This window comes from Cannabis sativa, chromosome 9 (genome assembly GCF_029168945.1).
Source record: "Cannabis sativa cultivar Pink pepper isolate KNU-18-1 chromosome 9, ASM2916894v1, whole genome shotgun sequence".
In the NCBI taxonomy this organism is placed as follows: Eukaryota; Viridiplantae; Streptophyta; class Magnoliopsida; order Rosales; family Cannabaceae; genus Cannabis; species Cannabis sativa.
The window spans coordinates 13,785,106-13,804,311 of record NC_083609.1 but is presented as its reverse complement, the minus strand read 5'-3'; the positions used below and the strand labels follow the sequence as shown (position 1 = coordinate 13,804,311).

Sequence of the window (19,206 nt, the reverse complement as noted above, 5' to 3'; positions counted from 1 at the left end):
AGAGAGTGCAATACTAAATAGAATTTTTAAAGAAAATAGTGAATCCCAACAGTTTATATCTGTTGGGAATACTAAGTATTTCCCACAGTTTATAATTGTTGGAAATACTACAGTTATAAAATGTTGAGTATAGTTAATATTCTTAACAGTTATTAAATATTAGGAAAGATTCTTTTTAACATGTAAAGAGTACAGATTTATTATTATTATTATTATTATTATTATTATTATTATTATTACTATGTCTCTCTCCCACTTATATATTTTATTTTAATTATTCTTATTATATTAAATAAAAAACCCTACAAATCTCTTTCTCTCTCTCCATCTTATTCACATTTTATTTTCTAACCCTAACAAATAACCTGTTGCCTCCCTCTCTTCTCATTTCTCAAAGACTATATTATGAATGATGGAGCTACAAAGGATTTTATGGTGGGGTTTTGAGGGCGTTGAACCCCGTCATTATATGTGGCTCTATTATTGACAGGCGGAGGAAGCCACCAGACAAGGCTCATCTAGTATGAGTCGAGAGAAAAAGAGACGATGAGAGAAGGAGATCGGAGAGACATGAACACATTTTGGCCATTGCTTGTTCGAGATTGGAAGGCATGAGAAAGAGGCGAGTCTCTTTTTGGCTTGGGCGACACGAGAGGGGAAGGAGAGCCATGATGGAAATACTCATTTTTTTAGGAGTTCGAGATTGGAAGGCACGAGAAAGGGGCGAGACTCGTTTTTGGCTTGGATGGCCAGGGGAAGGCCATCGTTGGGCCTGGCGAGGGTTGCCATCAAGGGGAGTGAAGTCGGGGCTTGTATTTGGCTTGGACGACTGGAGGAAGGCCATCCCCAGGCCTGGTGAGGGTTTCCGCCAAGGGAAGTGAAGTCGGGGCTCATTTTTGGCCTGGACAACTGAAGGAAGGCCATCGCCAGGCCTGGTGAGGGTTGCCATCAAGGGGAGGCTCGTTTTTGGCTTGAAAGCTGAAAATAAATTTCACTTAGGTTGTAATATTTATATTTATTATTTATTTTTCATATACAATTTATTTTAAATTTGAAGTTATTTTTTTTTTCTGAATTGTATATCATGTATGTATATTGTGAAGTATGAAAATATATTAATTTTAATTAATATTATTTATTTTTTGATAAAAAATTAATATTATTATATATATTTAATGTTTTAAAAAATATACATCAAGTAATTCAATTTAATCTATATAATACTTTTGTCAATAGTTATAAATAGTCATCTAAAGTGACTTTTTCCAATATTTGTAAACCGTTATTTAAAATGACTTTTTTCAATAGTTATAAACCATCTTTTAAAGTTCCGTATTTTTATGATACCCACATAGCCAACGATTTTAAGAACTGTTGGGAAATTGTATAAAAGAAATTTATAAACAGATAGGAAAAGTCACTTTTATAATAGTGTCTTTTGCAACCTTTCTCAGAACCTTATCTCCAAGATTCAAAATAATCACACTATGAGCCTTTGCAAGAGTCTCTTCTTGTCTTTTTCAGACATCGAATCAGGAAGAGACTTCTCTCCTTATAGAGCCTCATACAACCCTTGATGAACCAATAGAGCCTTCATTTTCATTCTCCATAATCCAAAGTCATTCATTTTAGTAAATTTTTCAACATTGTATTTTGTGGCAGTCATGATTATAAACCTTGCTCTGATACCAGTTTATGTGCAAAACGGAACAATTAATGACTTACGATTCAGTTTATAGTACCAACAAACACACAACACAATCAAGAAACAATATCCTAGGACATCTCATGTAACGCCCTAAATAATCAGGAACGCTACCCAAAATACTTATGAAACTCTAATCCCCTAATCGGGATTACTAATCAAAATAGCGCAGAATTTAAACTTTTATATTAAACAGAATGAAAATAAACTTGTAATATATTTAAACTTTTAAAATAGTTGGGATCCCAAAAATATTTACAAACGCTATTACAAGTCATTTCTTTCTAGCCGACCTAAACGGCAAAATAGAATTCAAAAGTTCATCACTGATAGACCCTTAACCCGCTTGGTCTGATATGGCTTGAACATGTACATTCTTCGTCTTGCTCCTCAAACTCATGGTTGATCAGCCACTGACTTACCCTTTCCTGCACAGTAGAGCACCCGTGAGCCAAGCCCAGCAAGACAATATAAATCTCAACAAATATAATATGCTCGTCATACTATTTAATAGATATGCCATTCACATACGTCTGTATGACACAGACCTGATTATTATACCAACATGCCCATTTATGTCTACGTGGCGTAGACCTATGTGTTGCGCTCACACATCTATTTAAATCTACATGACGTAGACCCACGTGTTGCTCTCACACGTCTAAATACATTAAGGCCTTAGAAGTGGTTCATCTCGGTTATGAGTACCGAGTCCAACCTGATTATGCCTTGACACATAACCCTTAATCTCAATATGTAACACATAATTATTAGTGCCACTGCACTATTTGTCTATTTGCTATAGACCTGCATGTTACGCTCACATGTCTATTTCTGTCTACGTGGCGTAGACCTACGTGTTTCTCTCACACATCTAGATACAATAAGGCCTCAGTAGGGTTTACCTCGGTTCTGATTACCGAGCCTAACCTGGTTATGCCTTGCTCGCATAACCCAATTCATGTATATACGTAATCCATGTATTACGTTCTTTCGGTGGTTTATCCGGGTGATATATACCAGGTCTAACCCAGTTATGTCTTAAACACATAACTTTTAACATACATGCGTGTATTCAATATTTACTACAACATATATAATCTTAGGGTAATAACCCTAACTTGCATACTATGTAATCACGCATATAATACATTTCTATATACTTAGATGACATTTACTAAGAGTGTTAACCCTAACTCATGCTTTCATTGGACTCACAATATTCTAGGGTAATAACCCTAGACCGCATTAAAATTAAACTCAAGGTACTAGCTTACCGAGTCTAGTTTAATTATGCCTTAAGCGCATAATTCATAATCCCAATATATAGATATATCTGACATGGCATAGTATTACACAACATATATCACTAGGGTAATAACCCTAGGCTATTAAACCGCTCATGTTAGGGTAATAACCCTAATCCCGATTGCAATTACTCACATATATCATATTCAACATAAGCGCCACCGCGCATACTCTACGTGCAAACTACTGTCTTACCTGTTGTCCCGCAATAACAGAGATTCCAAACCCCTGGGTGCTCCTGATCAGGTGCCGGTAATCCTAGTCACACAATCCGGGATTTCACAAATAGGGTTAATCCCCAATTTCACTTTCACAAAATATAAACATGGCATTCAAAACACAGATAATCAAATAGAGCTCGGAACGAGCTTTCCAACGATATAAAGAACATCCCAAACGGAGTCCCGAGTCAAAAGTTATGGCCAAAACAAAATTGAGAAAAACAAAATTTCTCACTGCCAAACCCAGTCGCGACAGCCAAAAATCCCGTCGCGACGACTGGGTTCAGAACACCCCAAAACTCCATTTTTAAGGCCTAAACATGCCAACTTTTCTTAGATTTCGAACCCCAACCAAACAATGGGTAAAAACGCATATTAAGGCTCAAAAATCACAACTCAAATGCATCTAAATCCCAGAATTTTGATTGCATAAAAAAAATCACAAAAATTCATGCACAACCATGGCAAAACCAAGCTCTTGAACAAGAGTTCACTTCCAACAACTCAACCCAATTTCAGCCATGAAAATATCCCAAAAACACATGAATCCACTCTGGAAAATAACCTATAATCAAAATCCATGCTCAACAATAAAATTCTCAACCAAATCATGCAATCACACACTCAATTCATCAACATCACAATAACATCTAAGAACATGCAATCACAAGAAGAACACAACTCAAGACATGCTTTTACCACCATAAAATTCAAGAAGAAACTCAATTAGAAAATCTGTAAAAACTACCTCAATTCACACCAAAGCAAGAGCAATAATTTTCCTCCAAACTCTAGCTCCAAATCAAGCCAAAACCAAGATTTTCCTTCCAAAATCCAAGTTGAATGCAAAGAGGGTTTTGAGTGAAAAAGAGAGAGAGGGTTCGGGTGAGACAAAGAGAAAGAACCCAGAATTTCTTTCATTTACTCTCTAAAATCCATTTTATTATACTTAGAAAATAAGGCCAAAAGACCTTTTTGCCCCTAGGGCCAATTCCCACATAATTAGTCATTCAAGGGCACCATTGTCAATTCATGCATAAACAATTTCAAACAAATTTCAGATTATCACTCATAAATAATAATGCCAAATAAATCAATCCAATTTACATTTCGGGCCCGAACCCGGTTCGGCCCGCCATGCCCGGTTGTGACTATACCGCGCCAACCTGTCAAAACACACCTGAAAAGACAACACAGGTATACTATATAATAATATAGTCCTATTAAGCACGTAATTTAATTCATTTCATCATTTTACCGTTCTCGGGTCATAATTACTAAAATGCCCCTGGCTCACCAACGGGGTCTTAACATGTCATAATTCATATTAATTCACATATAATAAATTATATAATAATATAATTCCTCAATTATACATAATTATCTAGTTAGGGTTTTGCTAATCCATTTCTTAATTCCGGGTATTACAATTACCCCCTCCTTAAGGAAATTTCGTCCCGAAATTTACTTGAACAACTCCGGATATTTCTGCTGCATATCCGTCTCGAGTTCCCAGGTTGCCTCTTCTACTTTACTGTTCCTCCCTCCACAGTACTTTCACCAGTGCCACTGTCTTGCTTCTCAAGACTTTTTCACTTCTATCAAGTATCTGCACTGGTTGTTCCTCGTATGACAAGTCCGGCTGAAGTTCCAATGCTTCATAACTCAGAACATGGGACGAGTCTGAGATGAATTTCCGAAGCATTGAAACATGGAACACATTATGTACAGCTGTCAGCGCTGGTGGCATAGCCAACCTGTACGCTACTTGCCCTATCCTCTCAAGGATTTCAAAAGGTCCAATGAACCTCGGGCTAAGCTTTCCTTTCTTCCCAAAGCGTTTTATGCCTTTCATCGGAGATATTCGGAGAAATACCATGTCCCCGACCTGAAAATAAATATCTCGACGCTTTGGATCAGAATAACTCTTCTGCCTACTCTGAGCCGCGAGCATTCGCGCTCTAATCTTATCAATTGCCTCACTTGTTTTCTGAACAGCTTCGGGACCCAAGAACTTTCTTTCACCCACTTCGTCCCAGTGTATGGGTGATCTACATTTTCTTCCATATAAAAGTTCATAAGGAGCCATCCCGATTGTTGCTTGATAGCTGTTATTATAAGAAAACTCGATCAGGGGAAGGTACTTTACCCATGATCCCTTAAAGTCAAGCACACATGCCCGTAGCATGTCCTCTAAAATCTGAATGGTTCTCTCGGATTGCCCATCCGTCTGAGGATGAAAAGCTGTGCTGAACTTTAACTGAGTTCCCATAGCTCGATGCAGACTTTCCCAGAATCTCGATGTAAACTTCGGATCTCTATCCGACACAATGGACTTTGGGACACCATGCAGACGAACAATTTCTCTGACATATAACTCAGCATACTGGTCAATGGAGAAATTCGTCCGAACAGGTAAAAAGTGAGAAGACTTTGTAAACCTGTCCACTATGACCCACACAGAGTCAAATTGTCCCGTGGTTCTAGGCATACCTACCACGAAGTCCATAGCTATATCTTCCCATTTCCATTCTGGTATCTTCAGTGGTTGCAGCAACCCTGCAGGTCGCTGGTGCTCAGCTTTCACTTGCTGACACGTAAGGCACTTTGCAACATATTCAGTGATGTCATTCTTCATGTCTGGGCACCAAAACATGGCTTTCAGATCTTGATACATCTTTTTTCGACCCTGGATGAACTGAATAAGGAGTCGTGCGAGACTCATCCATGATCTCTTTCTTGATGTTCTCATCCATGGGCACACAAACTCGATTCCTAAATCTTAACATTCCCGTTTTATCCACTAAGAAATCACTAGCTTTCCCAGCCAAAACCCTAGCTTGGGTTTTTATCAATTCCGAATCTTGCTTTTGTGCTTCTTTAATTCTCTCTAGAAGAGTGGATTGCAGAGTAATATTAGCCAATTGCCCTACAACCAACTCAATCTGAGCTCGAGTCATTTCATTTGCTAACTGTTGAGAGATTTGCTTCACAGTACTCAACTGACTCTGACCCTTTCTACTTAAGGCATCAGCAACCACGTTGGCCTTACCAGGATGATAAAGGATTTCACAATCATAATCCTTCACCAACTCTAGCCAACGCCTCTGTCTCATATTCAGGTCTTTCTGGGTAAAGAAGTATTTCAGACTCTTATGATCAGTGTATATCTCACATTTCTCGCCATAAAGGTAATGCCGCCAAATCTTTAGCGCAAATACCACTGCTGCGAGTTCTAAATCGTGAGTCGGGTACCTCTGCTCATACTCTTTTAACTGTCGAGAAGCATAAGCTATTATCCTCCCAGCCTGCATAAGCACACAGCCGAGACCCTGTCTCGAGGCATCACAATATACCACAAACTTTTCCTTATCTGAAGGAAGAGTTAGTACAGGAGCGGTAATCAAGCATTGCTTTAACTCCAGGAAACTTTTCTCACACCGATCTGTCCAAACAAACTTCAGGTTCTTTCGGGTCAGCCCCGTTAAGGGTACAGGAATCTTTGAAAAACCCTCAACAAACGGGCAATAATACCCAGCTAATCCCAGAAAGCTCCTAACTTCAGTAACTGATTTTGGTGTTGGCCAGTCCCGAACAGCTTCAATTTTAGCCGGATCCACCATGATCCCATCTTTATCTACTACGTGCCCCAAGAAAGAGACACAAGATAACCAGAATTCACCAAGATGTCATCGACAAACACGATCACACATCTGATTAGGTAATCCTAGAACATCCGATTCATATAATCCATATCAAATATAATATGCAACCTTGGCTCGTCATTCACCCTAATGGCAATATTGCATTTTGAATATTCTAGATATGATTTGAAAGAGGATCCTTTACCTTGACGGCCACCTCAATTTCCCTGAAGCTTTCTAATACTCCCTGATGCTCCGGAAGCCTCAGCCTTCCATTTGTGATCAGGGTTGCCACTGTCGGTCCCCTTACTGACATTACCACTAGCAGGAGGATTCGATGCCGTGACGACATCCTTTGCAGTCTGCTCTTTTGCTACATGTTGCTCAGCCTCCTTAGCAATCAAGGCTAGCTCTACCACTTTCTTATACAAAGCGTCATGTGACGTGGTAATCTTCAAGTCCCGACTGATTGTGGCATTCAATCCTCTCACATATTTCTGTTTCCTAGTGAAATCTGTGGGCACCAGATCACCAGCAAACTTAGATAGCCGATCAAACTCCAGGGTGTATTCGGCCACTGACATCTTTCCCTGAGTAAGCTTCACAAAGTCTTCCATGTGTGAACTTCTCACAGCGATGTAGTAAAACTTTTCCTCAAACAAACTTTTAAATTCTTCCCAGGTCATTATACTGACATCCCGGGTTTGGCCCACGATATCCCACCAGACGCGGGCATGATCTGGTAACATGAAGGCTGCACAGTTCACTCTTTCAGTTCCCGTCACTCCCATATTATCCAGGATACAGGTAATAGTGCTCATCCACTGCTCGGCCTTAATTATATCAAAACCTCCCAGAAAAGTCGGAGGTTGCAGCTTCACGAACCGCTCAAATACCGAGTCCCTATGCGGCATAACAAACCCTAGGTTACCCACCACTGGCATAGGTGCTGGTGGTAACACTTGATCAACAGGGGCAGCCAGTGCCGGTTGCCTTAATCATCGCAACTCTTCTTCTTGACGAAGTATGACACTTCGCATTTCTTTAAACATCTGCTGCTATTCAGCAGGAGGATTAGCATTACCAACCCCCGCATTATCCCCCGGATCCTACGGAGGTGGAGGCGGTGCCGGTGGATTGGTTTGGGTAGCCCCAGGCTCTACTTGCTCGCCCTGTGGTCTAGATGATTGCGGAGGGTCCATTACTAGTACCCATGTAATCAACAACCCCAGCGAGTTAAGCACCAATACCACACTTACGCACTTATTGCCTTAAACCCTAACTTAACTATTTACCCCATACAAATATTTATTAATCAAATAGCATTTAAAGCATGGCATCACATAACACATACATACTTTAGATGCTTGCATACTGCCTAAAATGGAAAGCGGTAAACAGATGATCACACATACAGTCAAGTATTTACTCTCAATACTTACTGCACCATGAGTCGAGCTTATCTCTGACGATGAATGTACATGTTCAGCCGGTCTACAGGAAGTTTAAAAACCTTGGCGCTCTGATACCAAATTGTAACGCCCTAAATAATCAGGAACGCTACCCAAAATACTTATGAAACTCTAATCCCCTAATCGGGATTACTAATCAAAATAGCGCAGAATTTAAACTTTTATATTAAACAGAATGAAAATAAACTTGTAATATATTTAAACTTTTAAAATAGTTGGGATCCCAAAAATATTTACAAACGCTATTACAAGTCATTTCTTTCTAGCCGACCTAAACGGCAAAATAGAATTCAAAAGTTCATCACTGATAGACCCTTAACCCGCTTGGTCTGATATGGCTTGAACATGTACATTCTTCGTCTTGCTCCTCAAACTCATGGTTGATCAGCCACTGACTTACCCTTTCCTGCACAGTAGAGCACCCGTGAGCCAAGCCCAGCAAGACAGTATAAATCTCAACAAATATAATATGCTCGTCATACTATTTAATAGATATGCCATTCACATACGTCTGTATGACACAGACCTGATTATTATACCAACATGCCCATTTATGTCTACGTGGCGTAGACCTATGTGTTGCGCTCACACATCTATTTAAATCTACATGACGTAGACCCACGTGTTGCTCTCACACGTCTAAATACATTAAGGCCTTAGAAGTGGTTCATCTCGGTTATGAGTACCGAGTCCAACCTGATTATGCCTTGACACATAACCCTTAATCTCAATATGTAACACATAATTATTAGTGCCACTGCACTATTTGTCTATTTGCTATAGACCTGCATGTTACGCTCACATGTCTATTTCTGTCTACGTGGCGTAGACCTATGTGTTTCTCTCACACGTCTATATACAATAAGGCCTCAGTAGGGTTTACCTCGGTTCTGATCACCGAGCCTAACCTGGTTATGCCTTGCTCGCATAACCCAATTCATGTATATACGTAATCCATGTATTACGTTCTTTCGGTGGTTTATCCGGGTGATATATACCAGGTCTAACCCAGTTATGTCTTAAACACATAACTTTTAACATACATGCGTGTATTCAATATTTACTACAACATATATAATCTTAGGGTAATAACCCTAACTTGCATACTATGTAATCACGCATATAATACATTTCTATATACTTAGATGACATTTACTAAGAGTGTTAATCCTAACTCATGCTTTCATTGGACTCACAATATTCTAGGGTAATAACCTTAGACCGCATTAAAATTAAACTCAAGGTACTAGCTTACCGAGTCTAGTTTAATTATGCCTTAAGCGCATAATTCATAATCCCAATATATAGATATATCTGACATGGCATAGTATTACACAACATATATCACTAGGGTAATAACCCTAGGCTATTAAACCGCTCATGTTAGGGTAATAACCCTAATTCCGGTTGCAATTACTCACATATATCATATTCAACATAAGCGCCACCGCGCATACTCTACGTGCAAACTACTGTCTTACCTGTTGTCCCGCAATAACAGAGATTCCAAACCCCTGGGTGCTCCTGATCAGGTGCCGGTAATCCTAGTCACACAATCCGGGATTTCACAAATAGGGTTAATCCCCAATTTCACTTTCACAAAATATAAACATGGCATTCAAAACACAGATAATCAAATAGAGCTCGGAACGAGCTTTCCAACGATATAAAGAACATCCCAAACGGAGTCCCGAATCAAACGTTATGGCCAAAACAAAATTGAGAAAAATAAAATTTCTCACTGCCAAACCCAGTCGCGACGGCCAAAAATCCCGTCGCGACGACTGGGTTCAGAACACCCCAAAACTCTATTTTAAAGGCCTAAACATGCCAACTTTTCCTAGATTTCGAACCCCAACCAAACAATGGGTAAAAACGCATATTAAGGCTCAAAAATCACAACTCAAATGCATCTAAATCCCAGAATTTTGATTGCATAAAAAAAAATCACAAAATTCATGCACAACCATGGCAAAACCAAGCTCTTGAACAAGAGTTCACTTCCAACAACTCAACCCAATTTCAGCCATGAAAATATCCCAAAAACACATGAATCCACTCTGGAAAATAACCTATAATCAAAATCCATGCTCAACAATAAAATTCTCAACCAAATCATGCAATCACACACTCAATTCATCAACATCACAATAACATCTAAGAACATGCAATCACAAGAAGAACACAACTCAAGACATGCTTTTACCACCATAAAATTCAAGAAGAAACTCAATTAGAAAATCTGTAAAAACTACCTCAATTCACACCAAAGCAAGAGCAATAATCTTCCTCCAAACTCTAGCTCCAAATCAAGCCAAAACCAAGATTTTCCTTCCAAAATCCAAGTTGAATGCAAAGAGGGTTTTGAGTGAAAAAGAGAGAGAGGGGTCGGGTGAGACAAAGAGAAAGAACCCAGAATTTCTTTCATTTACTCTCTAAAATCCATTTTATTAAACTTAGAAAATAAGGCCAAAAGACCTTTTTGCCCCTAGGGCCAATTCCCACATAATTAGTCATTCAAGGGCACCATTGTCAATTCATGCATAAACAATTTCAAACAAATTTCAGATTATCACTCATAAATAATAATGCCAAATAAATCAATCCAATTTACATTTCGGGCCCGAACCCGGTTCGGTCCGAAATGCCCGGTTGTGACTATACTGCGCCAACCTGTCAGAACACACCTGAAAAGACAACACAGGTATACTATATAATAATATAGTCCTATTAAGCACGTAATTTAATTCATTTCATCATTTTACCCTTCTCGGGTCATAATTACTAAAATGCCCCTGGCTCACCAACGGGGTCTTAACATGTCATAATTCATATTAATTCACATATAATAAATTATATAATAATATAATTCCTCAATTATACATAATTATCTAGTTAGGGTTTTGCTAATCCATTTCTTAATTTCGGGTATTACATCTCAATAATTCAAGTAATAAATTAAGTAGTAAAACAAAAAATAATAACAACAAGTTTAACGAGTTCGAGCCATCTACAATGATCTACATCTCGGTTGGAACAATAACATACATATCTTCATTGATATTAGTGTTTACAAGGCTGCAAGAATATTCACAAACTTCTCAGAGGTTACGAGAAGAAGTTGTTGGAAATTATTTTACCAGGATCTTAGATCTACTCACAAGTATGTTGTTTAACACCCTAAATATGAACTTTCTAAAACGATGAAATAAACACATATAAAGTTTAGGAAACCTTACATTGGGTGCAGCGGAATAATATGACTCCTTCCGTTCAGATATCTAGCCCTTGATTCCTTTCTGTAGCAGAGCATTATCAATATCTGAACCTGGATCTCTTTCTCTGATTCTTTGGTGCTGAAACTCCTTCTTGCTGAAAGTCTTTCTTCACGATCTTCCTCACTATGATTGAGGTATCACTTGTTGTGTGTGGGCACTATTCTCACACTAAGAATTTCGAAATTGAAGAGAGAAGAAAGAGAGAGGGAGTGGTCGGCCAGATAGGGAGAGAGAAGGCTCGGGTTTTTCTCTGAATCAGAAGTGTGAAATTTAAGTGTAAATTTCCTGAAGCCTTCACTATCTATTTATAGCATTCCACTAGGGTTAGGTTTGAATTATTTTGCATTGGAATAATGAAAATATCAGTTTAAATTTCCTACAAAAGTGGCCGGCCCTATACTAGTGGATTTGGGCCTCACTTTTTGCAATTTTGCAGTTTTATCTTTTCTGCATCTGATTTTCTCAAAAACGCCAATTTTCTAATTCAACCATTTAAATGCCAATTCTAAATATTTAATAACTATAAATAATTATTAAATAATATTGTCATTTATCATATTTATTAATTGAACCATACAAAGTATCATAATTAACAAATATGCCCCTATAAACTCTTTCTTTACAATTTCGCCCTTACTTAGTGAAAAATTCACAAATAGACATAGTCTAATTTGAGAATTATAATTGATTAATCAAAACCAATTACATGAGTCTTACAAGCAATATTATCTCAACTACTGCGGGGACCATGGGTCTATATAACCGAGCTTCCAATAAGTAGATCAAGAATTTATTACTAAAATTCACTAACTTATTAATTCTTCGTTGAATCCACGCATAGAACTTAGAATTGCACTCTCAGTATATAGAATGCTCTATATGTTCCACCATATAGACACATCATTAGTTATCCATTGTTATAATTTTCATTTGATCAATGATCCTCTATATGAATGATCTACACTGTAAAGGGATTAGATTACTGTTACACCCTACAATGTATTTAATCCTTAAAGCACTTAACCCCGTATAAATGATATTTCAGCTTATGTGAAATGAGATCTCCACCATTTATTTTCGTTTGGTCAAGCTCGAAGGAGATCATCCTTTACTTACTATTCGCCAGATAGAAGCTATAGATTCCATGTTTATGTTAGCGCTCCCACTCAATTGCACTACCGTGTTCCCAAAATGTACGTATCACCCTGACCTAAAAGTAGGCTTAACTAACAAATCAAAGAACACGAATAGCCTCTTGAGATTGAGCCTAATCATAACAGGATTAAGATCATTTAATCTAGGATCAACTAGGCGATATTGACTTGAATAGATATTACGGTAAGTTTAATAAATCTAAGTCAAAGTTCAATATCGGTCCCTTCCGATGCATACTCCATGCATCCAACCTGAACTTTACTTTAACCAATGCTCTGGAAAGAACATAGCACTTCTCCAAATGCAAGTAAACTCTGTTGTAGATTATCATATCAGTAAAACCCTATGTCTGATAAATCTAGGAAACTTTATTCACATAGTCATGTTTACTTTCCAATGTGTTGACAGCACAATAAACAGGATCAAGTATGTGAAAAGGGTTTCAGATGAATTTATACATTATGTACATATAATCATGAAATAAATCATGTGAACCATGCAACATTAAATGTTATTTCTGATCTATATTAATAAGTAAATCTGATTATATTGAAATGAGTTTTATTTAGGGCATAAAACCCAACAGAAGTTTCTCTCTCTAGTTTAGACTCTACCTTACACTATCACAATTTTCACACAAGCAAATCTGGTTTGATTCTCTCACAGATTATAAAGATTTAAAGCTATATATATAGATTTGCATTGTTGCTAATAATATCTCCTAAATTATCGTGGCATATTTATATCGCCTTAAATGATCTAGCTCATCACTAGCAACAATAACCCCTGTCATCTTGAAAAACACACTTTCAGTACGAACAATTTGGAAGCTTTATAAACACAGAAGCCTTCTGGATACATACATGGCTTTCCTTCCCAGATGGACCTTCAAGGCTGACATTAAGTTGTCTGGGAGTGTATCTCTGGATTAATAACAAGCTATCCAAGATAAACATTCCATACACAGTATAAGCTTATCTGGAAGCACCTTTTGAATTTTACAAGACCTTCCGCACATGGTTTTCTAGATCCACACTAAGCTTCCGATATCTGCTCTCTGAATTCAAAGCTTCCAATCCCGGATGACAAAACTTGTAACCATAACCAATAAGGTCAAATATAATATTAACTTATTTTTTGAGTCAAATTTAGTACAAAATTTAATAGTAGATGGTATTCCTCATTTGACAATTTTTTATTTTGACACAAAATGTAATTATTTTTTATAAATAATAATATTTTGCGGGGCCTAACCTCTCATGTGACACGTGGTTTGGAATTTCCATTTTTATTAGAACAAATAAAATGGTTATTTCTAAAGCAATTTTTCATACAAATAAAATAATTAATTTATGTTAGAAATTCAATTTTTTTAATTAAATTAGCTAAACTAGATCACAAAATTGAAGTAAAGTTAATATTAAATTGATCTCAAAAGTAGTCCCGGAGTTGCTCTAACTTTATTAATTAATCATTTGGATTTGTAGCTAGGAGCATATAAAGACTTCAATAATCAGCTCTGTCCTGACCACGAGTCCTGACCCAACCGAAGAAAACAAAGAAAAAGTATGCATGTGATGAATGATTGTCTTTTGGTGGTTTTACTTCGACAAAAATCGTTTGGAGAGGCCCGATTTGGAAACAAGGCATGAACCCTCGGCCACTATCGGCAGATAATGTGTGGCCTATGACAAAAATTGAGTCAACTTGTTTCATTCATTCATTTATTCATTTACATACATCATCTTCAATAATTACTCTTCCAATATTGGTGTCTCCCCTTCAAGCCTATTTTGTCTTTCTTATTTATTATATATATATACATACGATAATATGTGGGTGAGCTAGACCTGCCTTAAACCCCACACCACATATGAACTAATATATACATGCATGCCTAATAATTGAGGCACCACTAGCATCCATGTATAATATGTGCTACTTGTTGATGAACTTAATTTTGCTTATAAACGAAACACGCCTTCGTTGGTGTACTATTCTCTCTTAATATTTACCTAACTTTTCACCTAATATTTGTTGGCAATTTGAGCCAAGAAAAAAAATAATGTTGGCAATTGAAAATTTTATTCCCTCTTTCTTTCTTTCTTCTACTAATTGACAAAACAAACAGTTTATTTTTTTATGATACAAGTTTGACCAAACAAAAAAAACATATATTTAAACGGGAAATTAAGAAAATAGCATAAGATTTTTTTTTCTCAAACAAATGAAACTAATTAAATTTATTTATTAAAGAGAAAAAAAAAATGTACAATACTACCATGTACAAGAAAAAAAAAACTAAACTAAAATTTCAAAGCCATAGTCCAAACTAGCATCGTCACTCTAAAGAGTGGGTAGAAAGTCCATGAATAACTACAAAACTTAAAGTCAATCAATAACCATGCAGTTTGTTTTCTTTTAATGTCGTTTGTGTTAAACCATTTTCATCTAAACGTTGTTGTTTAACCAAGAGAGACCAACATTGTCGAGACCAGATTTGAATTCCTGCCATTGAAGCTCTTCAAGCTCGAAACCACCCTTAACCACCTTCACTTCCCCCATTAACAAAGTTGGCGTAAGCTTCATAATCTCTATGACCAAAACCACTCTCCCTTTTCCAAAACCCAAGCTCCAACCACCTTTACCTCTCTCACTCCTAAATCCTAAACCATCGCCAATCTCTTTCACCTTCTCAACCATCGATTCCGCCTCCGCCATAGCTGTGAAACGCTTCTCCTTCTTGTTGATCACTTCTTCCCTTGAAGACTCGAAAAGTCCCGACAAATTCAGCCCCGAAGACAGCGACGCTATAATGTCGAAAGCGTTCGTCGCTGATGAGTTCTCCGTCTCCGTCTTGCAAAATCTAGGTGTTGATTGGAACAGACTCGGCTCCTGCGATGGTGTGGGGATTAATTTCTTGAACCACGATAACTGGACGAGATCGTCGAGCGTCAATCTCGTTTTCGGATTAGGATCGAGTAGACGATAAATTACTTTCTGCGTGTTGCCTGTGATCGACGCTGGGAACTGATAATCCCGTTTTTTTATCTTCAAAAGATTAGCAGCGATGTTCAGATCGTCGAAAGGGAGTTTTCCAGTGAGTAAGTGGTAGAGGATGATACCGCAGGACCAGGCATCGGCTCGAGCGCCGTCGTAGCCGCGCCGAGTTAAAATCTCTGGAGCAGTGTATGCGGGCGTACCACAAGCCGTGTGGAGTAGACCGTCGCGGATCCGATCAGGTAAAGCTGAGAGACCGAAATCGGAAACCTTGAGATTCCCTGCTTTGTCGAGGAAGAGGTTTTGAGGCTTAACATCTCGGTGAGCGACGCCGTTTTGGTGGCAGAATCGGAGAGCGGAGACGAGTTGCTGAAAATAATGCCACACTTTCGTCACCTTCAATTTACGTCCACCGCAGATCTTGTTGAAAAGCTCACCATTTTCGGCGAGCTCCATTACAAGGTAGATATAGGTCTTGGTGGCCATTACCTCATGGATTTTGATTATATTTGGGTGGTGGTGAAGGCGGCGCATGGCTTCAACTTCATCGATGATTCGAGGCTCCATTTCGGGATCCAGATTCTTCCGTTTGAAGATCTTTATGGCTACGTTTGGGCTATCGTTATTGCTCAAAGGTTTGGCCTCGATAACCTTAGCAAAACTTCCTTGGCCTAAATAACGGATCAATCGGTACTTGCCGAGGATGATTGTAGCCGGACGAGGTGGTTGTGATGGCGGCGATGGCGGCGGTTGAGGAAGTTGCGGTTGCGGAACCCGAGCCTCCATGACCACCATATTGGTCATTGGGAGAAAAGGCTTTTTTTGGCAAAACCAGAGACAGACCGGGACAAAGCTTAATGAAAGGAAAGTTCAATTATATATATAGCGTAGGGCTCGTGTAGGTTTATACTTTTTTTGTCTTTACCAAACTACCCTTTCTCTTTTATTTTTTTAATACTATTAATTTCTTTCCTCTTGTTCAGATCCTATTTTTCTGGACTATTTTTCTTTTTTTTGGTCTGTGTTTGTTTCATGTTCGAGAATAATGTAACAAATTTACGTTTAGTTTACTAATAATAAGTGTAATCAAAATCGAAATAAACTAATGATAAAATGAAAAAGAATAAAATATAGAATAAATACCTTAGGCCATCTCTAATCGGACTCTAAAACACAAAACATAGTGTAGTTTCACGATATATTTACTCTAATGGAACACTAAAATCATACTCATAAATAGCTTTGTCTACAATATTTCACCAAATTTAGTGGGGGCACTATAAACTACACTATTTTTTTTAAAAGAAAGTTTTTAATAATTAAATAATAATTTTAAGAGGAAAAACTAAATAATTAGATATATTTAGTATTAAAATATTCTTATTATATTAATAAAATAATAAAATAATAAAAAATATAAAATTTAGTGTAATTTTTAGTGTTGTGGTTGGAATTGAAAAAAAAATTAGTGTTAAAATAATAATTTTTTGGTGTTGATTTAACACTAAATTTCAGTTTCTCCATTGGAGATGCCTTTACAAATATATATATTCCAAAAAACGGGGAAAATGTGGGCTCTGGTGTTCAGGCCCACCACACATTATGAGCGTTTTACTTTGGAACTGCAGCGAACTTGGGAACCTACGGGCCATTCAGTTCTTAGAAGATATATGTCTTCAAAAGAAGCCCAACTTCTTGTTTTTGTGTGAAACTCTATGTAAGAAAGAATTGGTGGACCGAATTAAGAATAAGCTTCACTTTGAAGCTTGTTTTTCTGTTGATGCAAACGGGAGGAAATGTGGTATTACTTTTTGGAAAAACAATGATGAAGCTCGTGTTCTGTGCTATTCTTTAACCATATCGATATGGAGGTCTGTACTAGGGGTCAACCAGTTTGGCGACTAACCGATTTCTATGATGAACCAAATCGTAGGATTCGCGACCAATCTTGGCAATTGCTTCGTGTGCTATCCCATGAATCGATTCTACTGTGGTGTATAATTGGCGATTTTAATAACATAGCCAATCAGGAAGACAAGAGGGGGGGGGGGGGGGTCGGCCATACCCTTCTTCGTTAATTTCTAGATTTCAAGCTACTCTTGACGACTGCAACCTCGTCGAATTGGACCTTCAATGCTATTCGTTTACTTGGGATCGTAGAAGAGGTACGACCCATTGTGTCGAGATTAGATTAGATAAAGCCACCGTTACTCACAGTTGGCTTGAAATTTTCAATCAAGCAACGCTCACAAACATCGGTTTCTTTAGCTCCGACCATTCGCCAATTCATTTGCAACCTGCTGTCCTCCATCACGATGCTCTTGTCTACTATTTTCGTTATGAGAATGCTTGGTCTCGCAATCTTATATGGGCAGAATTGTTGAAGCTTGTTGGGCATCCACGGATGTTGATTCTTTCCAAGACAAGATTAAGCTATGTGGGACTAAGCTCAAAGAGTGGGACTGGGAGATTACAGACAATTTTAAAAAACAAATTGCCCATAGTAAAAAGGCCATGGCTCATATGAAATCCCAACTTGATTCTTGTACTAATGCCGATTTTCTCAGAGAGCAGAACAACTATTTTGAATTATTGGCGCAACAAGAAATATATTGGAGGCAAAAGTCCAAGCAACTATGGCTCCACAACGGGGATAAAAATATAAAATATTTCCATGCTACTGCAAGTGCCCGAAAAAGAAACAACCAGATTCAACAATTGCAAAATGACGATGGTGTCTGGACTACATGGGAAACAAGCATTGAACAGGTTTTTGCCAATTATTTTTCGAATTTGTTTTCTGCCAAAATCACTCTGTTAATGACTTGGTGCTGAATGAAATTCCTTGTTCTGTGAGTGCTACCCAAAATGATGATCTTTTAAAACCTGTTGAAGCCGAGGAAGTTAAAACAACTATGTTTCAAATGTACCCTAATAAAGCACCAGGCCCTGATGGGATGGGACCTGAATTTTTTTCTAAAACATTGGGATATTGTAGGATCGGATATTGTTAAAATTGCCCCAGGGTTTTGTTGTCTCGGGCTCTTTTCGTCAATATTTGAATGAAACTAACCTTGTCTTGATTCCTAAGAAGAAGAATTTCTCTACCATGGGTGATCTGTGTCCAATTGCTCTCTATAATGTTGCTTTTAAGGTGATCTCTAAAGTTCGTGCAAACCGTATGCGGGGTCTTATTTATTATGTAATCTCTGAAACTCAAAGCTTAATTTGTTTGGGTGCTAGAAGAACGGTTGGTACATGTGACAGTGTGAGTATTTTACAACATCCTTGGTTGCCTAGTTCATAGAACCCTTATGTGTCAACTAGTCATCTTGGTTTAGAGAATCAAAAAGTCAGCTCACTCTTTCACATTGACAATTGGGCTTGGGATACAGATCTTGTCCTTGACTTATTCAACAACCA

The 19,206-nt window shown here is 37.8% G+C and overlaps 2 protein-coding genes and 1 long non-coding RNA gene across 3 annotated transcripts; all 3 read right to left on the bottom strand.

Moving 5' to 3' along the window:
* Positions 1-1,903: 1,903 nt before the first annotated feature.
* LOC133030991 (uncharacterized) lies at positions 1,904-3,654 on the bottom strand. The gene is made up of 2 exons (XR_009684542.1): positions 3,209-3,654; positions 1,904-2,133 (listed from the first exon to the last, which is right to left on the bottom strand). It is a non-coding gene; the product is annotated as an uncharacterized LOC133030991 (long non-coding RNA).
* A 3,220-nt stretch (positions 3,655-6,874) lies between these two features.
* LOC133031246 (uncharacterized) lies at positions 6,875-10,008 on the bottom strand. The gene is made up of 3 exons (XM_061104703.1): positions 9,832-10,008; positions 7,193-8,756; positions 6,875-6,961 (listed from the first exon to the last, which is right to left on the bottom strand). The coding sequence occupies exons 2-3, from the start codon at positions 7,820-7,822 to the stop codon at positions 6,875-6,877; spliced, it is 717 nt and encodes a 238-aa protein (XP_060960686.1). The 5' UTR covers positions 7,823-8,756; positions 9,832-10,008.
* A 5,054-nt stretch (positions 10,009-15,062) lies between these two features.
* Positions 15,063-16,888, bottom strand: LOC115722797 (CBL-interacting serine/threonine-protein kinase 4). Its single transcript, XM_030652123.2, has one exon. The coding sequence runs from the start codon at positions 16,585-16,587 to the stop codon at positions 15,235-15,237; it is 1,353 nt and encodes a 450-aa protein (XP_030507983.2). The 5' UTR covers positions 16,588-16,888; the 3' UTR covers positions 15,063-15,234.
* Positions 16,889-19,206: the final 2,318 nt, after the last annotated feature.